This window comes from Nicotiana tomentosiformis, chromosome 6 (genome assembly GCF_000390325.3).
Source record: "Nicotiana tomentosiformis chromosome 6, ASM39032v3, whole genome shotgun sequence".
Lineage (NCBI taxonomy): Eukaryota > Viridiplantae > Streptophyta > Magnoliopsida > Solanales > Solanaceae > Nicotiana > Nicotiana tomentosiformis.
Window position 1 is genome coordinate 48,465,959 of NC_090817.1, and position 19,741 is coordinate 48,485,699.

Here is a 19,741-nt window from a genome sequence, read left to right on the forward strand (position 1 = left end):
TGTGGCCACTGTATGTCAACTCATATGTACTGGGATTTTACATTGCAGTTTGTTGTTATGTCTCTGGGCATGTGGTCACTGTATTTCAGCCCTATTGGGACTGTAGCTACCTATGGCCTGTAATAATTTATAAGGACTGATGGGGAAAATAGTTAAAAAGTTGGGGGGGGGGGGGAGTTGGAGTACTTTAATTATCACATGAACGGGTAGAAAACATGCTTATAGGGTCCAAACGTTTATTTCGTTATCTTGCTTGCCATACTTCATCCATGTGAACTATTTGTGTATAAATCACATGTTTATAGAACATCAATTTGCACGTCGACTTAGAGAACATGATCTAGGACCCTAACTAATTTTAAATTCTGGACCGATAATGTGCTTAGAAAACATGCCTATAAGACTCAAACTGAATTTGTGTACTAATTTGCTTAGCCCGCCTTACTTCTGCATATAGACATCATGCCTATATGGTGTCGTTCAAGTAATTGAAACTGCTCACGTTGATACCTCTTTCTCAATTACATGGCTCACCTAGAAAGCATGGCTATAGGATTAAACAAACAAACCTGCTTTTTCAAGAGCTTCATTGCCCAGATCCGACCATCTAGAAATCATGCCTATACACTACTACAAAAGGGCATTTGTCGGCAATTATTTAGCTGCAATAAGTCAATTGCCGCTAATAGATTCTATAAGCTGAAATATTAGCGGCAAATGACCATTAGCCAGTAAAAAATATCCTTTTACCGACAATAAAAATAAATTGCCATTAAAAATTACTAAGGTTTTTCTTTTATTTTAACTTTCCCTCCCTGCCCAAAAAATAAATCTTTCCCTCCAAATTTTTTGTACAAGAATGAACGATTCCCTCCAATGAGAAAATAATAGGAAAACCTATTCCTTCATTGAACGGATACGGAAGAGACGAGCGATTAACAAAATCGCACATATAGGTCTCCGGCCAGCTTTTTCCCCAGATAACTGCTCTTCTTCCCCAGGTATCTTCGCTTTTTACTCAGCAGATGCGATTAACAGTTGAGTTTGGATTGTGCTGCTCGATTATGCTCTATCGCCGTTGTTAGTATTCTCTGTTTTATCCGTTTCCCACTTCTCTTTTCGTGTAGGTTTCAAGATTGTTGCAGAACTCATTCTTCTCCTTCAATTTCTTGTCTTTATCGGCAAAACAATCTGCTTACCAGGTACAAATTTGTGCCTTCAACTGTTGCGATTTGAGATTTGCGAAAGTACAGTTTTTTCTGCATATGCGAGTCATTTGTGATATCCGACTGCTGTTAAATTGACGTGCGATGATTGGGTTTATTCCTCCTCTGTTCCTTGACTGTTTTATGATTTTGTTCCTCTGTTTTCTGCTATTCTTGTGATTATTCAGAAATTTTATAAGTGTCGTCGATGCATATTGATGTTTTCATTGAATCTACCACTAGTCGAGATATGAATTCCTCTATATGTTTTCTGTTATTCTTTTCATTGTTCAGAAATTTTAAGTGTCATCGATGCATATTGATGTTTTCATTGAATCTACCACTAGTCGAGATGAATTCCTCTGTATATTTTCTGTTATACTTGTGATTGATGTTTTCATTGAATCTACCACTAGTCGAGATGAATTCCTCTTTATATTTTCTGTTATACTTGGGATTGTTCAGAAATTTTCTAAGTGTCAGTCGATGCATATTGATGTTTTCATTGAATCTACCACTAGTCGACATATGAATTCCACCATGTTCAAAATATTTGCCCGAGTATGACATATATATTGTCTTCTATTGTTTTGTTAGTTGATGGTTTAGTGCGTCGTTAGGCTTATTGCTGGTTTTTTACTTATTACAAAGTGAGTTTTTGTGGCTAAAAGGTTCTGAAAACTATTTTACATCTTTTAGTCCTCCTTCTTGCCCTTTCTCGAGTTGGGGGTTCTGTTCTTCAGAAATTGATGGTCTACATAGTGTTTTCAAAACGTTGAATTTGGTACTATGCTTTAAGCCAAGTTGAGATGGATTGAACTAGATTTCACGTCGATCACGTTATGGGCTGAAACGACCAACATATCATATTATGCACAATCTTGGTTGTTGCCGAATTAGGGTATATTGTGTCTACTTTAACTTTCAACTTGCATACAAGATCTACATCAGGTCTAGTTCTAGTTAATAAATAATCACTAGTCAGATTATGAGGCTATATCTGTCCTAAAACTTCATATGACCAACAGGTAAACTCCAGCTTCGTGGGTGCTCCAAAGTGTAACTACAATCACTAATAGCTAAATTGTCGAAGCTACATCTGATGGACAGATAAATCTAGATTATTACTTTTTGAGTTAGCAAACAATCAGAGAGCATAGCAACCAACAGCTTAAATTGCTTGTCTCATTTTACTAGCATAGTGTGTGAGATGCACGTAAAAACTTTATGGCATTGGTTACATAATTGAACTCTCATGACTGAAGGTGTTTAAAGGGGATAGGATAGACCTAAAATCTCGTGAAAGGAAGTCTCCTCAAATACTTGCAATCTCTGGGAGTTCATACTAAGCAAACAAAAAGAATGCAATGGAAACAAAAAATCCACATACAGGATTAAAGCTTAGTCGTGTCCGTCACTTACATGTTATGTTAATAATCTTTGTAGTGTATTTAGAGATTTGTACAGGGAGTTTCGTGTATTTAGAGATTTGTACATGGAGTTTCTAGTTTTGGAGAACTCTGATCTAATGGAGTATCCGAATGAAACATGTCAAAATGGAGCGAAAACATAGACTTAGGATTCATGTAGCTGACCCTAACTAGTTTGAGATTGAAGATGAACAAGACTGTTTTTTGTTGTACAACAACATAGATGATTTTTCCTCTCTTAATTTGCAGCTCAAGGTACAAAATAAGTGATTCCAGTAGTGTAATAATCATCCATAGAGTTAGTCCCTTACTCCCTTTATCACTAGCATCAGCCAACTGCCTATTTTTTGCCTTTCTCTGCACAAACATTTACATATCTGATATTGAGTAATTCAACTATCTTGTCGTCGTTTTTAGAGCGCTTTCTTGGTGTCTGATCATTTGCTTCACGCAGCCGACAATATGCTCAGGCTCAGCTAATGATGCCATCTTTCTGATTTCTTGCATAATTGTTGGTTTCAATTTCATATACATGAGAAAGATAAAAAAATTTATAGAGGAATGATTCCCTTGTTTGAGAACAACATTTGTGTACTATTCCCAATTTTGGGAGAGCACAATGATCAAATTCTAATTTTTTCACACAAATTGAAGTATATCATTGAGGTCTATGAGACCAGGAAAGACTGGATTCTCTTTACCATAAGAGAATGACTTTATGTATTAAATTTTTTTTATAATTTTAAACAAGATTTGTTGGGTCCCAAACTGGAAAACTGAATCGAGAAAAGAAAAACTGAACAAAACAGCTATTGTCGAATAACTGAGAAGAGATAGAAGAGAAGAATGAGATAAACGAGTATATCCAGAACTTTGTTCTTTGTTGTACAATAATCTTTGAGCTATGGAATTACATACTAATAGGATGGTTATTTTACTACATTTTGATTAATTCCCTCTTTTTACTAACGAATTTTTAGCTCTTGCAGTAAAGTGTAGAAAAGAAAAGAATATCTTGAACATCATGGACAATCCTAGAAATAAAAGATGGATGCATTGTGATAGAGTTAGTAAAGAATATTTGGATGGAGTAGATGATTTTATAAACCATGCCTTTTCTGACATAACGGACCTATGAAAATTTTCAGAACTGGATTCCGACCCCGATATCAAAAAGTCAACTCCCCAGTCAAACTTCCAACTTAAACTTCATATTTTCGCCATTTCAAGCCTAATTTAACTACGGGCTTCCAAATAATTTTTCGGACATACTCCTAAGTCCAAAATCACCATACGAAACTATTGGAATAATCAAAACTCTATTCTGGGGTCGTTTACTCAAAAGTCCAACTCTGGTCAATTCTTTTCATTTAAGCTTCAAAAATGAGAATTGTTCTTTCAATTTAATCTCGAATCTTTCGAAAACCAAACTCGACCGCACCTGCGAGTCATAATACATATTACGAAGCTGCTCGAGACCTTAAGTCACTGAACGGGTCGTAAATTCTTAAAACGACAAGTCGGGTCGTTACAAGATTCAAGGTCTTATTGTTCATGAACATGCAGTGATGAGATTAAGCATGAGACTAGTAAAGAATAATGTCTTTTTCCTATTGTTGGGGAGTCGTACGGTGGAGTAGATGTATTTGAGTTCGATGAGAAAACATGGTTGCAAGCACATCGGCATGTGCTTTTCAATTGTGAGTCAGAAGTGGTTGAGAATTATAAAAAGTAAGTATTATATCTATTATTTAATTTATGCATATTACTTATTTGATAACAAAATTGATATATGCGAGTTACATGAATAGGGAACATATTGCTGAAATCAAAAGAGCACATCATAAGCGTCGTTTGACACAACATCAACTTGACCGTATGCATTTCGATACATTCCACGAGTGGTTCAAAGAGCAAGTAAGTAGTAGGACTAAGTCATTGGTTACATTAAATTATTGTCCTTGTACAGATATCCATATTTACAATTGTATCTTTTATTTGGTTAGGTAAAGGAGTTGGAAGCTACATCTAACATCTTAAAGGATGTTAAAGTCCTTGCACGAGGGCCGAGTTACATTACAAAAAGATTTAGTGCGTTTGATGTAAATAATGGCTATCGATTCCGAACAAAACAAAGTGAAGAGTTCAAGGTGACACAAAATAGTAGTGTTATGGTCGTTTCAAAGACTGAAAGTTATGCAAGCACAAGTGACAATGCTCCAAAATCTGCAAATATCACATATTATGGCAGATTGAATGATATTGTGGAGTTAAACTACTATGAAAAATTTAAGGTTACCTTATTTAAGTGTGATTGGGTTGATATAACCAAAGGTAGAGGAATTAAGGAAGACGACTTGGGTTTCACACTTGTGAATTTCTCACACCTGACAGACTCTGGCGATCGAGAATGTCATGAGCCCTTTATTTTTGCAGAACAAGCTCAACAAGTAATATTTGTGCAAGATCCTCAAGATCATGAATGGTTTGTCCCTAGGTTAATTAAACCTCGAGACATTTTTAATATGGGGGAAGAAAATAATGTGCAGCTTGAGTCATCAACGCAGAGTGATGCCACTGACTTAGCTATTTTAGAAAATGTTCGTGTTCTAGAAGATGATTATAATGATTGGGTAAGAAGTGGTGTCCATGGAATAGTAATTGATACAAACGTACATTCTCAAGCTTCTCTAAATGATGGTGAAGCTAATGTTGAGGGAGGAAATGACATAGAAAATGAATGTGATTCTGAATAAAATAGGTGGAACTTATAGAATAATTTTTTTGCAAGTGTTATTTAAGAACTCCCAAGGGTGTTATTTTTTTACTTCAGAAATTTGATATTGGATGTTTGAGTGAAGTTGTGCTTTCTTTTACTTATATTTTGCTTATTATATCCATTTAAATGTGATATGCTAAGGTGGTATTATCACTTGATAATTTATTTTTTGTTGTTGTTGTTGTTATTATTATTATTATTATTGTTGTTGTTGTTGTTGTTGTTATTATTATTATTATTATTATTATATGAACGAGTTCAATCTTTTATACATGATATTTTCTTCTGAATGTTGGCTTTATTTTTTTTAGAAGAAGTTCTCTATCCCAAGACGGGGAGAAGCTTATGTCCTAAAGTCACTAGGAAAGAAATGGAAAGATTACAAGTGCGATTTAAAAGGTGAATATCTGCCAAAATATAAGACTAAAGACGCTTTGCTGAAAAATAGACCAAGTCGCATACCGAGGGATCAATGGAGTGGTCTTGTCTCCTATTGGCTTTTAGATAAAGCTAAGGTATTAACAAATCCTTAAAACACCTCTACTTGATTATATTTTAGTGTTTTGATTTTAGTTATGCTCAATTTTTATTTATAATTTATAAGATATATATTTCAATGACTGAGGCGTGCCCAAGCAAATAGAAACAATAGGGCCAATCAAAAGATGCCTCACATAGGAGGATCCAAAAGTATTGCTACCTTGATGGATGAGCAAGTAAACTTGTAAAAATTACTAATTATAATATTTTAAAATTCTTTTTATCTGACATCAATTTTATTGTATTAGGCTGTAAATGGAGTAGGGCCTACACGAGCACAAGTTTTCTTATTAACTCATACAAAATGTAAGGATGGTAGACCACTGGATGATGATTCTGCGAAGGCAATCGTAAGATTTCTTTTTTTATTTAAATTTATGAATTGGGAAATAGTTTAGAAAAAAACATAAAATCAAATAAATGAATTCCAACTTGGATTTATGTATTCTATGGTCAGGAAATTATAAATGAAAGGATGAATAATAGTGACAGCTCTACTGATCAACCTCCTCGCAGTGTTGCTTGGGAAGGCGATGTGTATTCCCAGGTGTTCGGAAATGACAAAAGTGGGTATGTTCGTGATTTAGGACTTGGTCCAACTCCTTCTGTGCTATGGGGTAGTAGATCTTCCTTAGGAAATATTGTTGCAGAGGATTCGTCTAATGAGGCCGTACAAAGGTTAATTCGTCTAATGAGGCCGTACAAAGGTTAACACAGGAGATAACTGAGTTAAAGGATAAACACAATGAAGAAATGAATCTGATGAAATAAAATCAGGAGAAGATGCAATCAGAATTAATCCAAATGAGACAATTGATGCGCAAATATGTTTCTAATGAATCTATGCCTCAAAATATCAATGGCACCTCAAGTGAACAGGTAACTCGATTTCAGAAGTTATAGACATTCTTAATGAAGTTTCAATCCTATAAAAGTATTGTTATCTATCAAGGATACCTAGTGTTGCTGAAAATACTTCACTGTCTCACGGTACTACTCATCTTTATCCTTCGGTGCTACTATTTGAGTTTTCTATTGTTTGAATTTTCCTCCAATTTTTTTATCATTAGAATCTGATTTCATGTAAACTTGCAAGAAATGGAAACAAGATATAGTTTCGACTTACATGCTTCCATAATTCGATTGTAACTTTATCAGTATTAGTACCATTTACATAAGAAATAAAAGTCCATTGGCAAGTATAATGCTACAATATGTTATAATGCACAGATGACCTGCTAGGCCTAATGCAAAATGACAAAGGCAACAATCAAATAAGAGAGCAATAGATAATGAAATAGCAGTCATGAAAGTGAGGTCTTCATAGGCCATTTGAAGCACCAATAAGATCTGTAAGGTAACACACATGGCAGATGACTTGCTAGCGAGTATAATGCTACGATATATTACAAACAGGGCAGCTGCTTCTTTAATGCCTTCTCCTTTATCAGCTTTCTCATCTTGGCCGTTTCATCCCACATTTGTAACTCCGCATAGATATTAGACAATACGATATAGGCTGAAGTATCATCTGGATCGATACATAGAATCTTCTCAGCATCATATTTTCCCCAGACAAAGTCTCTGTTAGCTTAATGATGTGTATTCTGATCTCGGCTTTAGAACGTGTTTGGGCAGAGTTGGCACCTTAGAGTGTGAAGGCAGCTTCCTTTCTAGTAGCATCCTGACAGGTTGCTTTTGGGATTGGTTACCTCTGTATAAACATTTTGAAGGGAAGCTAATACACTTTCCTGACTGTTCCAGTTGTCCTTTTTGAGCTTCTTTTGGGGGTTTTTTTGGTAAGGAAAGATGAAGATTGACAAAGAACCTGTGGATGATATCTGTTCTGGTAATAGAGAGACAAAGTGGGCACATCATATGTTGTAGCGGGATGCATTTCCCGACAAGCCTTAGTAAACAGATGCAGCTTCCAAACAAGTTGTTTGTGCACCAGCTTCGATAGTAGCAGCTGCATTTGGTGTACCTATTACAGTAGTTATTTTTACCTCCTTAGTATACTGCCCAGCTGTTGTAGCAACGACCTCACCTAAATTCACCTCACCATCACATGTAGCTACAATATGAGAAGTGTTCGTGCCTAGCTTAGCAGTCTGCTCATTGCACTTGGGATTTTCCCCTCGTAACTCCTATTCGTGCTTCTCCACCATAACTGATTTTTCAGCTGGCTCAACAGATGCAGTAGCAGGTTGAGCATGTAATTCAGATCCTTTCTACATTGAAGTCTTGCCTACAACATCTGTTGCTTCAATATCTGGATTTTGGTACTTAGATCAAATAATACAATGCAAAAGATCAAATCTAAAATAATGGACCTTCAAGTATAAAGAGAACAACTGTCATGGATGATGAGAGATTGATGAATGAAACTTTCTCCACTCTTTTAACAACAGACAATTACAATGTGGCCTCTCCATTCCTTTGTTTCCTCCTGTCAGTATACTGTATCCAATCATTCAATTGTGCTATATCTAGATGGCATTTGAGGTAAAATGGCATGCTTGTTAGCCACATAAGTTTCAAGTATCTATTTATAATGTGCTTGAATGGAGTGGCTGGATTTCAAGGTTCGAAAATCTGCTTTAATAGCAACTGAAATATAGAGATTAAGTGCAGAATCTGAAACGTAATAGCAACTTCCAAACGGAACTGGAGAGAAACTAAAAAGTATATTGTTTCTAGGTTCAGAAGGTTAAGAAGGCATGGAACTCCTCATCCAGTATAACAGAAAGAAGTAGCTGCCATCACAACCCCATGACAACCTATGTATAAGTGATACTTAACCCTAGTGTTGACCTAGTAAAGTTGCATGGTTCATACATATCAACTAGGAGCAAAGATAAGGCTGGGCAGTTCTACATAACACTGCCACTGTACCACTACCAAACAAATGAAGTGCTCAACAACCAAAAAAAAAAAATGATTTGTTTTCTTCAGTGATTGGTATTCTTCTATATATTCTTGAATCAGAAATACAAACATTTGTGCTAAGGTTATTGATCAGACAAGAACAATGGCTGATGTCTACAGAGCTTTCTTTGTTTTTTTTTACTTTTTTTCCTTCTTTTTTTTTTTTTTGTATAATGGAATCTAAGGTTATGGAATCTTCAAGATGTTTTTCATATTATACTTTGTCCTTTAACACAATTATTTTATAATTTCAGGTCATACAGTCTGATGTTCGATAATTTAGCGGTTGGAAGATTTCAAAATGATGAAAAGTTGCGGAAATCATTTGAAGACCATCATTCGTCTGGATTAGTAATATGATGACATTAGCTATTTAGTCCAAACAATATGTTTTTATGTTTTAATTTACTGTGATATTAATATTTTTGATTAGTACTTTCTTTTGTTTGTTAAGATTTAATAAGATATATTATGTTAATTTTGAATTAATATTAATATTTTTTTTTGGGTCATATTCTATACAAATGTAGTAACTATTATTAATTGTGGCTAAATTATTGCTATTATCGTTTGTGACTTTTAGTTTGGATTGAATTTAGTAGCCATTATAATTGCCGCCAATAATTACCGTTAAAGATAATAATTTTTAGCGGCAATAAACCACACTTTTTACCAACTTTTACTAGAAACGCCGCTAAAGGCTTTGCCGACCCCGGCATCAGTGGCAAAACACTAATGGCCGGTAAAAGATATAGCGGCTTTTGTTATTGCCGCTAAAGCCGTTTTGTATTGCCGCCAAAGGTCTTTTTTGTAGTAGTGATAGGACTCTATGTTGACTGTTGAAACTGTTTAATTGTATCTGCTCGCTTAGAAACCATGGATATAGGATTAAAAACAATAAGAATTAACGATTACTCAACTGTTTCGTCCAAGTTTAATTGTCTAGACATCATGCCTATAGGTTTTAAACGGCACAACATGCTCTATTTCCAGATCTGCCTACTTATAACTACCCGTCCACCTAATCTTAAGCATAGTTAACTTGAGTAACAATTGTTCGTTTACTTGATCGTGTGCATATGTGTCTATATGAGGAGGTAAGCTTGAGCTTTTGTGCTACTTGCAGTTTGTGTGAAGTCCTACTTGTTTCGATTGTGTGACGCTTAGTTTTCTCATTTTTAAGCAGCCTAGGTGAGTGTAGAACCACCCACATAGTAGGTCCAAAATCTCTTGGGCCATAGGCATGGGATGGTAAAGCACACATAGGACGCGACTTAAAATTGAACTAGTGCGCTTTAGGTAAACAACTTCAAGATAGTAATCGGGTAGCAGGAGATGATAGTTTGTGCTCGCTGAATAATATGAGCAACCCTTATACTTAGGAAAGTTTCGAAGTATTATTTATGTTGCATGGGGTGATCCCTTAGGCTAAAAAATTTAGGATCCCCCTGTATACGATTATTTCTTGTACATTTGCTTATTGAAGCCTAGATTGGACTAAGATGTATCTTGTAATTCTCAAAGAGTTGTACCAATTACTTATTAGGGGACAAGTTATTTATTTCACTTGTGTATAATTCCTCTTAATCAATTATTTCGTCATATTTTCGCTTTGAACAATTAATTAGTTATTTGAACTCTCTACTCTCTTTTAATTGACATGCTCACGTAACTTAGTTATAATCCAACAATCCGCACATAGTGTAAAATTCGGCCGGGAACCACAGTTGTAGACCTCGAAGAGTGCCTAACACCTTCTCTTTGAGGTAATTTGAGTCCTTACCCGTTATTTGGTGACATAGACTAGATAAAATAGAGTTAAATAGGTGCCCTAACTCAACTCAAAACCGTCAGGTGGCGACTCTTCTCTTTTAATACCCGTTTAAAAGAGTTGTCATATGTCGAAACCTGCTTTTGCGAGAAAACAGGGCGCGATAATATCCATTGGGTAAATTTATAGGGGAATCCTAGATCATCCTTGACTTGTAACAAAAAACTCCATTCTACACTGTCATATGCCTTTGGTAGATCTACCTTAATCATGCATCTATGTGATATGTGCTTCCTTGAATAAGCCTTAATCAACTCATGGGCTAAGATGATATTGTCAGCCCCTTTCATTCCTGGAATGAAACCTGCTTGAGCACCATTTATCAGAGATCCTATAACCTTCTACAACCTTGAAGCTAAGATTTTGGAGATGATCTTATACAGCATAGAGCAACATGAAATAGGTCTGTAGTCTTTGATGGTATTAGGATTGGTGATCTTAGTCAATAATGTAACTGTAGTACAGTTAATGGCTTGTGGCATCACACCAGTAGAAAAAAACTCAGACACTGCTCCATAGACATCTTCTTTAATAACTCCCCATGCTTTCTTCAAAAAGACAACATTGTACCCGTCAATGCCTGGAGCTTTATCATTACCAATAACATGTAAACACTCATCAATTTCCTGCGCAGATACTGCCTTAACCAAATCCATTGATTGTTGATGAGTAAGTTGAGGACCATTTTTTAGGATTTGAATGTTCACAGCAGGTAAAGATTCAGCTGCAGTACCCATAAGGGACTTATAAAAATTAACAATTTCTTTCTTGATATTCTTAGGCTCAGCTAGTAGTTCACCATTTAGAGTTGTTAAGGTTGTAATATTTTTCCTGCAGGCTCTATCTTTCATCATAGCAAAGAAGTATTTGTTATTTCCATCTCCTACATCAATCGAATGAGCTCTGGATTTTTGCTGAAGTATCTTTTCTTCAATAAGTGACCATTTCTCTAATCTTAACATAGCATCTTTCTCCATAATTCTCAAGTGGTCAGAGTAGCCTCTAGCCATCAGGCCACTCCTCGCTTGGCTAGCTTTCTGTCACATTTTTGAATTCTTTGGTATTTAACAGCTTAAAATCTGATTTCATAGCTTTTAGCCTGTACCAGATAGTAGCTAACTTGCAAGAATGATGAGCACCATGCCATCCTTCAGTAACAATTCTTAAAACTCTTCATGTTCAGCCCAAACATTAAGAAATCTGCAAGGCACTTTGATATTGCTATTTCTTCTTTGAAACTTCAATAGTAGTGGTGTATGATCAAAGATGAATGGATCCCCAACTTCAACAATCAGATGACCAAAATTCAGCATCCATATATCATTCCCCAATGCTCTATTAATCTTGCTAATTACTCTGTCCTCCCCCATTTGCCCATTTGTCCATGTAAAGAACTCTCATCTCTAAGGAAGTTTAGAGATCATTGCATCAGAACAGAAATTGGCAAAATCTTGAACTTCTGCTTGAGTCACTGTATGCTTTATAGTCTGTCCTGAGCGGTAATAATAGCATTAAAGTCACCCCATAATAGCCAAGGCTGATTTATAGTTTGAGCAAGATTTCTGAGCTTTTGCCTCATATCCTTCCCCATTTCTAAACTATTATATCCATACACCACAGTTAGAGCACAATTGAAATTACAACTACTAATCTGTACCACATCCATATGCCACACGTTTCTATTGAATAGCACCCAAATTCTTCCATTAACACCATGATCATAATTATGGACTAACTCCCAGTTTTGTACAATTTTAGGGGCAATAGCAGAAGCATTATATTGTTTAATTCTAGTCTCCACCAAACCTGCTAAGGCAATATGATTGTCTTTTAAGTATTTAGCCAATTCCTTCTGCTTATATCTCTAGTTTGCCCATCTCACATTCCACTTGAGCAGTGTCATTTAGAAGGGTCTGAGGTACCACCTCTATCCGATGGATGCATTATAACCTCTTGACCTCCAGATTATAACGCTCCAAATACATTTTTCATAGCAATAGAGAAAGCCATACCATCTGCAGACCTCCTAGGAGCTGATACACCATTTGTTTCCTTTGGAAACACTATTACTATGATCCCCAGTCTGTATACTAGCAGTGGTTTGAATATTTGGTTGATCATGGGATTTTTCAGCGGACTTGACAGGGACTTCAACTTGCTCTTTAGAGACTATTGGATTGTGAACATAACATGATGCTTTAGAAACATCAGTCGGTTGAGCATTTGGTTCTTGAGGCTTATTCATAGTCTGTTGCACACTTCCCTTACATCTCCATTCCTTAGCTGGCTGATGAAATCTGTCATTCATCCGTTGTATTTTCTGAGGTTTACCTTGGGCTTCCTCCGTGACTTTACACACATGCCCAAGTTGTTGACAGGCTAAACAAAACTCAGGTTTCCATTCAAACCTAACAGCTTGGTGATATATCTTGACTGAAGGATCTTGTAACTTCAGTTGGTAGAGGCTTAGTTATTTTCACTTCAATCAGCATCCAGGCAAAGGAGATTCTTGATTGGTTAGCTGTACATTCATTGGCAAATAGGGGCACTCCAATAGCACTACCCAATCTGCTCAATGAGTATCTTCCCCAAAACACCATAGGCAAATTAGGAAAGGGGACCCATAGAGGTATCTCTTTAAGGAAAGTTGTATCAAATTCTAGGTCTAGAGACCACTTCTTCAAAATTATAGGCCTATTATTAATTGTATATGGTCCTCCGTATAATATTTCTTTGAGATCATCTTGATCTTTGAATTTTGCTATAAAATAACCCTTGTCATGCCAGAACAGTTCAGAATATGGGGCTTTCGACCAATTCTGAGAAATATACCTATTCATTTGATTATAGCCCGGGATTTCACCAATCACAGCTACTATCAATGAGTGTTTCCATTTATCAACCTCTTTCACAGTCTCCAGGGGATCCAATTGAATAACCACATTACCGCCCACGATCGTCGGTGGAATGTAAGATAGAGCAAGCCCGTTTGAAGCCATACAGTTTTTAGCAAACAAATTAACCCACGCTGGAGCTACTGGATCCTTATTAGCTGTCAATTTCTGCAAATTAGCCTCAGAAATTAGCCTCGGCAGGTGCGTTTGGTTGAATTTGGTCAACGGTCGATACGATCGATGTTGATGCAGCACAATCAATCATCAAACTTTTCATTCCATTACCAGACTTGGTCGAACCACAATCCAATTCAACGACGAGGAGGAGGATTGGTAATTTAGGGAAAATTACCATTATCATTTCTCAACCTTTGTTATTCAACCTCTGGAGCCACCAATGGTACTACAGGCATTTTCTGAGAAATCAAATGTGCTGTAGGAGATTTGGTTGTAGTCAACGAACATCCGAGAACAAGTATCGGAGTCTTCCTCGGCCCTCCAGGTCCATTGCCTTTGCCATTCGCTATTGACAACCGCCGTTCCCACCAAACGTAACCGCCATTTGGAGAGACAATTCAACGAGAAAGGGAAAAGTTTCAAGAGAGACAATTGGCTTCAATATGCTCTTCTTTTTTTTTCTTCAAAATTTCAGTGGTGATGTTTTATTTAAGTTTTACATTTCAAGATCACAAAGAGGAGGCAATGTGTAAATTAAATTTTTTAGTAGTGGACTAATCATGAAAAATTATATTCTTTTATCTAACATTAACTAGGAATCATGTGTCTCGATGATAAGATATGGTGTTAAAGACATGTCAGAGCGTGTTTGTTATTTAGGTTGCTAGTTAATGCTAAAAATGTTAATAGCTATTGTCAACTCAAGCAATTCCTTTTTTAAAATACTAGTATAGTACCCGCACGATACGCGAAAAATATAAATCATATTGTGTGATCTAATTTGTTTGATCATATTATATTATATTGCTTGAGTTAAATTTTAATTTCTTTTTTTTATCCAGTGAAATATGTCCAATGTGATAATCTTATGAAATTAGAAAAAAATTCATATGGTCATCGAATAACTTTTCTTTTTGGTAACTAACATTTTATTAATAACAAAGTGGTATATCTTTACAAAGCAATAGCTAACTAAACTCGGTTAGCTATCATAGAGAAAATAAAAAACTCTATCTATACACAAGCTCTAATTTTCCATAAGATGAAACTATGAATCAGATTTTTAAGGCCATCCGGAGCACGGACACCGCAGACACATGCAATTTCTCTCGCTATCGCATCCCATTCTCTGCTTTTTTTCTCAAAAATTCTCATATTTCTTTCAATCCAGATATTGTGTACAACTTCTGTATAAATCATTTTAAAATCTGGGCCTTTTGTAATTTTCCCTTGGCTCTATTGATCACTTCTTGCACATGTTGTTCCCTGGCAGTCACATTGAAAGCTTGATCTTGTATTCATAGCATTACTCTATTCAACAAGCTTTTAGCAAACTCACACTCCATAAACAAGTGCTCATTTGTCTCATCCAAGTTCTGGCAGAGAGCACATTTTGTATCAACCACAACTCCCCATCTAGTTAGTCTGTCAGCAGTCAGTAATTTACCTTGCATTTGCAGCCATAGAGTGAACCTGGCTTTTGGCCTAGCAGGGTTTCGGAAGATCATGCATTTCCATGGAACTCTAGGTCGATCTCCGAGTAGCTGAACATATATATATCTTGTAATACTCTTCCCAACATTGTGTTGACATTGGACTTGATTCAGTATATTCTTTGCTTCCATAATATTCCTTACTATCCAACATGCATGTTGTACCTGCATATCAAATAACTTTTCAGTTTCTCACTTTTCTTCATTACATAATTTACTATATTTAATATTATTTTATTTGCTATTATGACGTTTTATTAGCTTGCTACTTGACTTAATATTTTTGTTAATTCTCTCTTTTTAATATAATATAGATATAGATATATTTTTTTTACTCCTAATACTTTTTCTTGAAATTTTTATCCATTGTACATCTTCATTTGAATTCGTCAAATATATAAATTAATTTTTTTATTAGTTATAAATCTACCATTTTTTTTTAATAATTGGTATTTTTGTATTACATGCCTAGAAATTTCCCCTTTGACTTTTTATTAAAATGTTAATTTTTAAGATTTAATTATTAACGTTAACTATCTTTTAAGATTATGCTTTATTGATGGGTATTCTTCCATTGCCTAATATTTTTGGTTTTTGACTTTATCTATTAAGATTTAAGTTACGTGATATTTAACATATGTATGATTTTTATCATTATAACTGAAAAATGCTTTCTAATTTGAATTTCTAATACATATTACTATTTTATATTTTATATTATTTTATCTCTTTTTGTTTCCCGATTAACGTTATTGCTTTATTTGTTGCTCAATACGATTGCACTATCATTTGATCTTTATTAGTTTGCATTTAAATTTAGTGTCCTTGCTTATTACCTCCTTTAATATAACATAAATAATATAGATTTTTTACTCTTGAGAAAGTTGATTAGTAATTTATTACTCTTTTACTTGAAATTCATTCATTTGTTCTATATCTTTTTATTTTTGACTTTATCTATTATGATTTTAGTTATGTTTTATTATTTTTATGAATTTTCTCATCATAATTTAAAAGTTACTTTTCATCTCAAATTCAAATAAATTTTATTTTTATAATAAAATTTTTGTTTTTCATGTGAGTAAGTTTATTTATTTTATTCATTAGTTAAAATTATTTCATTGATCAATATTAATTGTTTTTTTATTAAGATTTTAATTATGTGGAATTATCTATTGTATTTTTTATCATAATTAAAATATCACTTTCTCATCTGAATTTTAAATAAGTCTCGTCATTCTATATTTTTTACTTTTTCTCAATACGCCAACTAGCTTCATATCAAGCTTGGGAACCATCCCTTTAATATAATTTAGACAATTTTTAATATAATATCTTTATATTAAGCTTAACTACCACTTGGCTTCACTTTCAAGCTTGCTTAATTCTTCAATGGTCTAAATTTATCAATAATATATTGAGTATTATTTACTTACTTTATTTTATTTTTTAAATTTAGCATTTTATCTATATTTTATAGTTAATATAATTTTTATTTTTTACTTCGTCCAAAATAAATGTTCTTTTATTATTTTATATAAAATATATTAATATTTTAAATATTTGTTTCTACATTATATGGAACAAGAAATTATAATTTTCTTCTATTTTATTTTCAATATAAACTTTTAACTTTTATATTTTTTTTACTATGTTGGTTGTAATTATTTTCTTATTACATATATTTTATTTTGTTTAAATTGATAATAACCTGCGAGACAAGTATAAATAGGGGAAGAGAGAAGAATGTTTTTTTATTTTTTAAATTAATTCAATTATTTTTATCTCTCGATTCAAATTTATAAGCTTTGTCTCAATTCAAATATTTTTGTATAGTAATTCAAATATATACAAAATTTCGAAATGATATAATCTAATAAGAATATTAACGATTGTGCATTTTAGCTTTCAATTACAAATACACTCTTAGTATTACAAGTTGTGTATACAAATTTGTAATATAGATATAGATTAGATTTTATCATAAAATCTAGTTAAATTTTATCTTTAAAGTGTGAAGTATCATTTTCTCCATATGACACTTGGGATGAACTCATGCTTCACTATTATTCTTTTAATATAATATACGAAGTTATATTATGTGGTGGTAACTTTTTAGTTTAAAATAGAATAAATTTCAGAATAAATAAATTTTAAACTATATAACAATTATTGTTTCCGTAAAAAAAATAGTTAAGAATGTTTAAATTCAAATTCAAAAAGAGCAACTAATTATTAACAACACATAATGCATAATTTAATTTTTTTAAAATTTAAACTCATAAAGAGACTAATTATTACCTGACCTTAATAACTTTGCCCTACATGCCAAGTTGCCTATTGTGAGATTGTCACTTGGCTTAATGTGGAGGTTTTTTCCTGTCCTTTTTAATAATACTAGTTTCTTCACGTGCGTTGCACGTGTATATCCAGTTATGTAGAATAATATTAATATTATTAAAATAACTTTGAGTAAATGAATGATGTTATGACCTTATCATAGGATCGTACACCATTTTATAAAAATAATATCAATTAATAAAACAAAACTTTGAGTAAGTTCTGACCTTCTCAGAGATGACATTGCAACCTAGCTAATAAATATTTTGCAGCATCAAATTAAAATGTATAACACGGACATTGTTCTCCATCACAAACTTCAAGCTTTAAGCAATATTGAAGATAATGTAGATAAACAATCCATATATTTAAAATTAACTTATGTTTAAAAAGCTCGATAAGCTTAGTATGCTTGACATCGTCCAAGCCCTGAAATGGAAAGAAAGGAGATGGAGTTCGCTGATGGACTTTTAGACAGTGTTGTGTTTGTGCTCTTTGGGTATATATAAAACTATTACCGATTTTCTTTTGAGGTGGGAGTAGGAGGGAAGTGGAGATAAGGTTGTACCTAAAGAAAACATGCATTCAATGACTACAACAATGTTCTTGCTATACGTGTTATTTCTGCATCATTCATCCTAGTTTTCCAAATTTGACAATATGATTTTTGATTAAAGTAGGAGTCGGTAAATGTACACCATTACTATGTCGAGATACGGCAATACATTTTTTTTTGTTGGTTTTGATATCAAATTCCAAAGATACTTATCATAGACTTATTTTTCTTTTTCCTTTCTCACAAGACTTTGCAACGTAATAATCAGAGTGCTTGCCATCTGAATAATCATATTGTTGCTAAGTATAATGCCTAAAATATTAATATTTTATTTTTCTCTTTAGAAGACATGAATGAAGTACATATAAAAGGTATTTCAATCTTTAAATATTTGAGATCGATCAGCACATAACCAACATTTATTCCAACATTTGTAGAAACAAGATTCCAAAAATCACAAGTGACATATTAATTAATAATGAGGAAAGTAAAGAAAGTAGATTTTGCTGTTTTCTTATTCTATCATCACCCTGGGATTGAGATCTTCCTACAAAATTATTTGATGACAAAACACATTATACTATGCGTGCTACAAAGAAAGCTTTTATGTCTACCTCAACAAATGGTTCCGTCTTCATTTCTGAAAAATCTGTAAGAAGTCATGGAATAAACTGCGACAAAAATTTAAAACAGGGGACCATTTATTCCAATTTTGAAAAATTCGTAGGCGTATTTGTTGCTTTCATGCACTGCCACAATTAAAATTGTCATATGCTTGGTAAAATCATCTCAATGTTCCCACAAATTAGTTTGTTTGACAGTCAAATCCATATTGGAGGGGAAGACGGTTACTTCATTGAGTTGAGAGAAAATATTGACACCATTAAGTCTAGACTCATTGCAAATTTCATGGGAGATTGCTCCGACAAATTGTAACAGGCATATATAAATTGTATTGCCACCTTTTGTAGTCACGGTCGGTTGTGAATAATCGATCTTTTGCGTATCGGTGTCACACATTTACACAACCACCTTCTCGTAATGGTGCCATTTGCATTTTACCAAACAACATCTTGCTTTCTCGGCATAATAAGTAGGAAATTTAATTATCAAAAAAGGTAGGAATATTTAAGTTTTTTAAAGGGGTATTTAAGTCTTTTAACTTTTTCATTTTGGAGTTCCCACTTTTATAATAATATAGATAAATATATAAAAGATATGGATATTTTATCAAAAGCTTTGTAGTTTTGCTGCCGATAAATCTATTTGGGGGATAACTATTACACGTAATCGAAAATAAATATCAAACTAGGAAAGTACCTGACTAATATTATCCATCATTATTGAGTTAAAGGAAGTAAAAGTATTTATCAACATGTATAATCTCTTTATCATGATAATGATCATATCTGCCTATAAAGGAAGGCGTAAGAACCTAAATCTGTTGCTAATAAAATTTAAATAACATGGTATATGAGAACTTTTATAAAGCAGAGATCTTCCTTTATTGAGTTAGATATATAAGATTGACGTTTATCATTTTCAGAAACTTGCTTTTAAAAATAATT

The 19,741-nt window shown here is 33.7% G+C and overlaps 2 protein-coding genes across 5 annotated transcripts; one reads left to right on the forward strand and one right to left on the reverse strand.

Moving 5' to 3' along the window:
- The first annotated feature begins 793 nt into the window (after nt 1–793).
- Nucleotides 794–9,394, forward strand: LOC104096812 (uncharacterized). 4 transcript variants are annotated; one of them, XM_070177331.1, is made up of 9 exons: nt 794–1,001; nt 1,128–1,202; nt 3,625–4,366; nt 4,447–4,552; nt 4,642–4,785; nt 5,729–5,929; nt 6,203–6,304; nt 6,412–6,833; nt 9,137–9,394. In XM_070177331.1, the coding sequence occupies exons 4-8, from the start codon at nt 4,514–4,516 to the stop codon at nt 6,664–6,666; spliced, it is 741 nt and encodes a 246-aa protein (XP_070033432.1). In that variant the 5' UTR covers nt 794–1,001; nt 1,128–1,202; nt 3,625–4,366; nt 4,447–4,513; the 3' UTR covers nt 6,667–6,833; nt 9,137–9,394. The 4 variants fall into 4 exon arrangements, with proteins under 4 accessions (XP_070033432.1, XP_070033430.1, XP_070033431.1 ...); XM_018771030.3 differs by having other exon boundaries at nt 800–1,001; nt 4,642–5,268; nt 5,726–5,929; XM_070177329.1 differs by lacking the exon at nt 6,412–6,833 and having other exon boundaries at nt 798–1,001; nt 4,642–5,268; nt 5,726–5,929.
- Nucleotides 9,395–13,121: 3,727 nt separating this feature from the next.
- LOC138893952 (uncharacterized) lies at nt 13,122–13,712 on the reverse strand. The gene has a single exon (XM_070178623.1). The coding sequence runs from the start codon at nt 13,710–13,712 to the stop codon at nt 13,122–13,124; it is 591 nt and encodes a 196-aa protein (XP_070034724.1).
- Between the last annotated feature and the right edge of the window lie 6,029 nt (nt 13,713–19,741).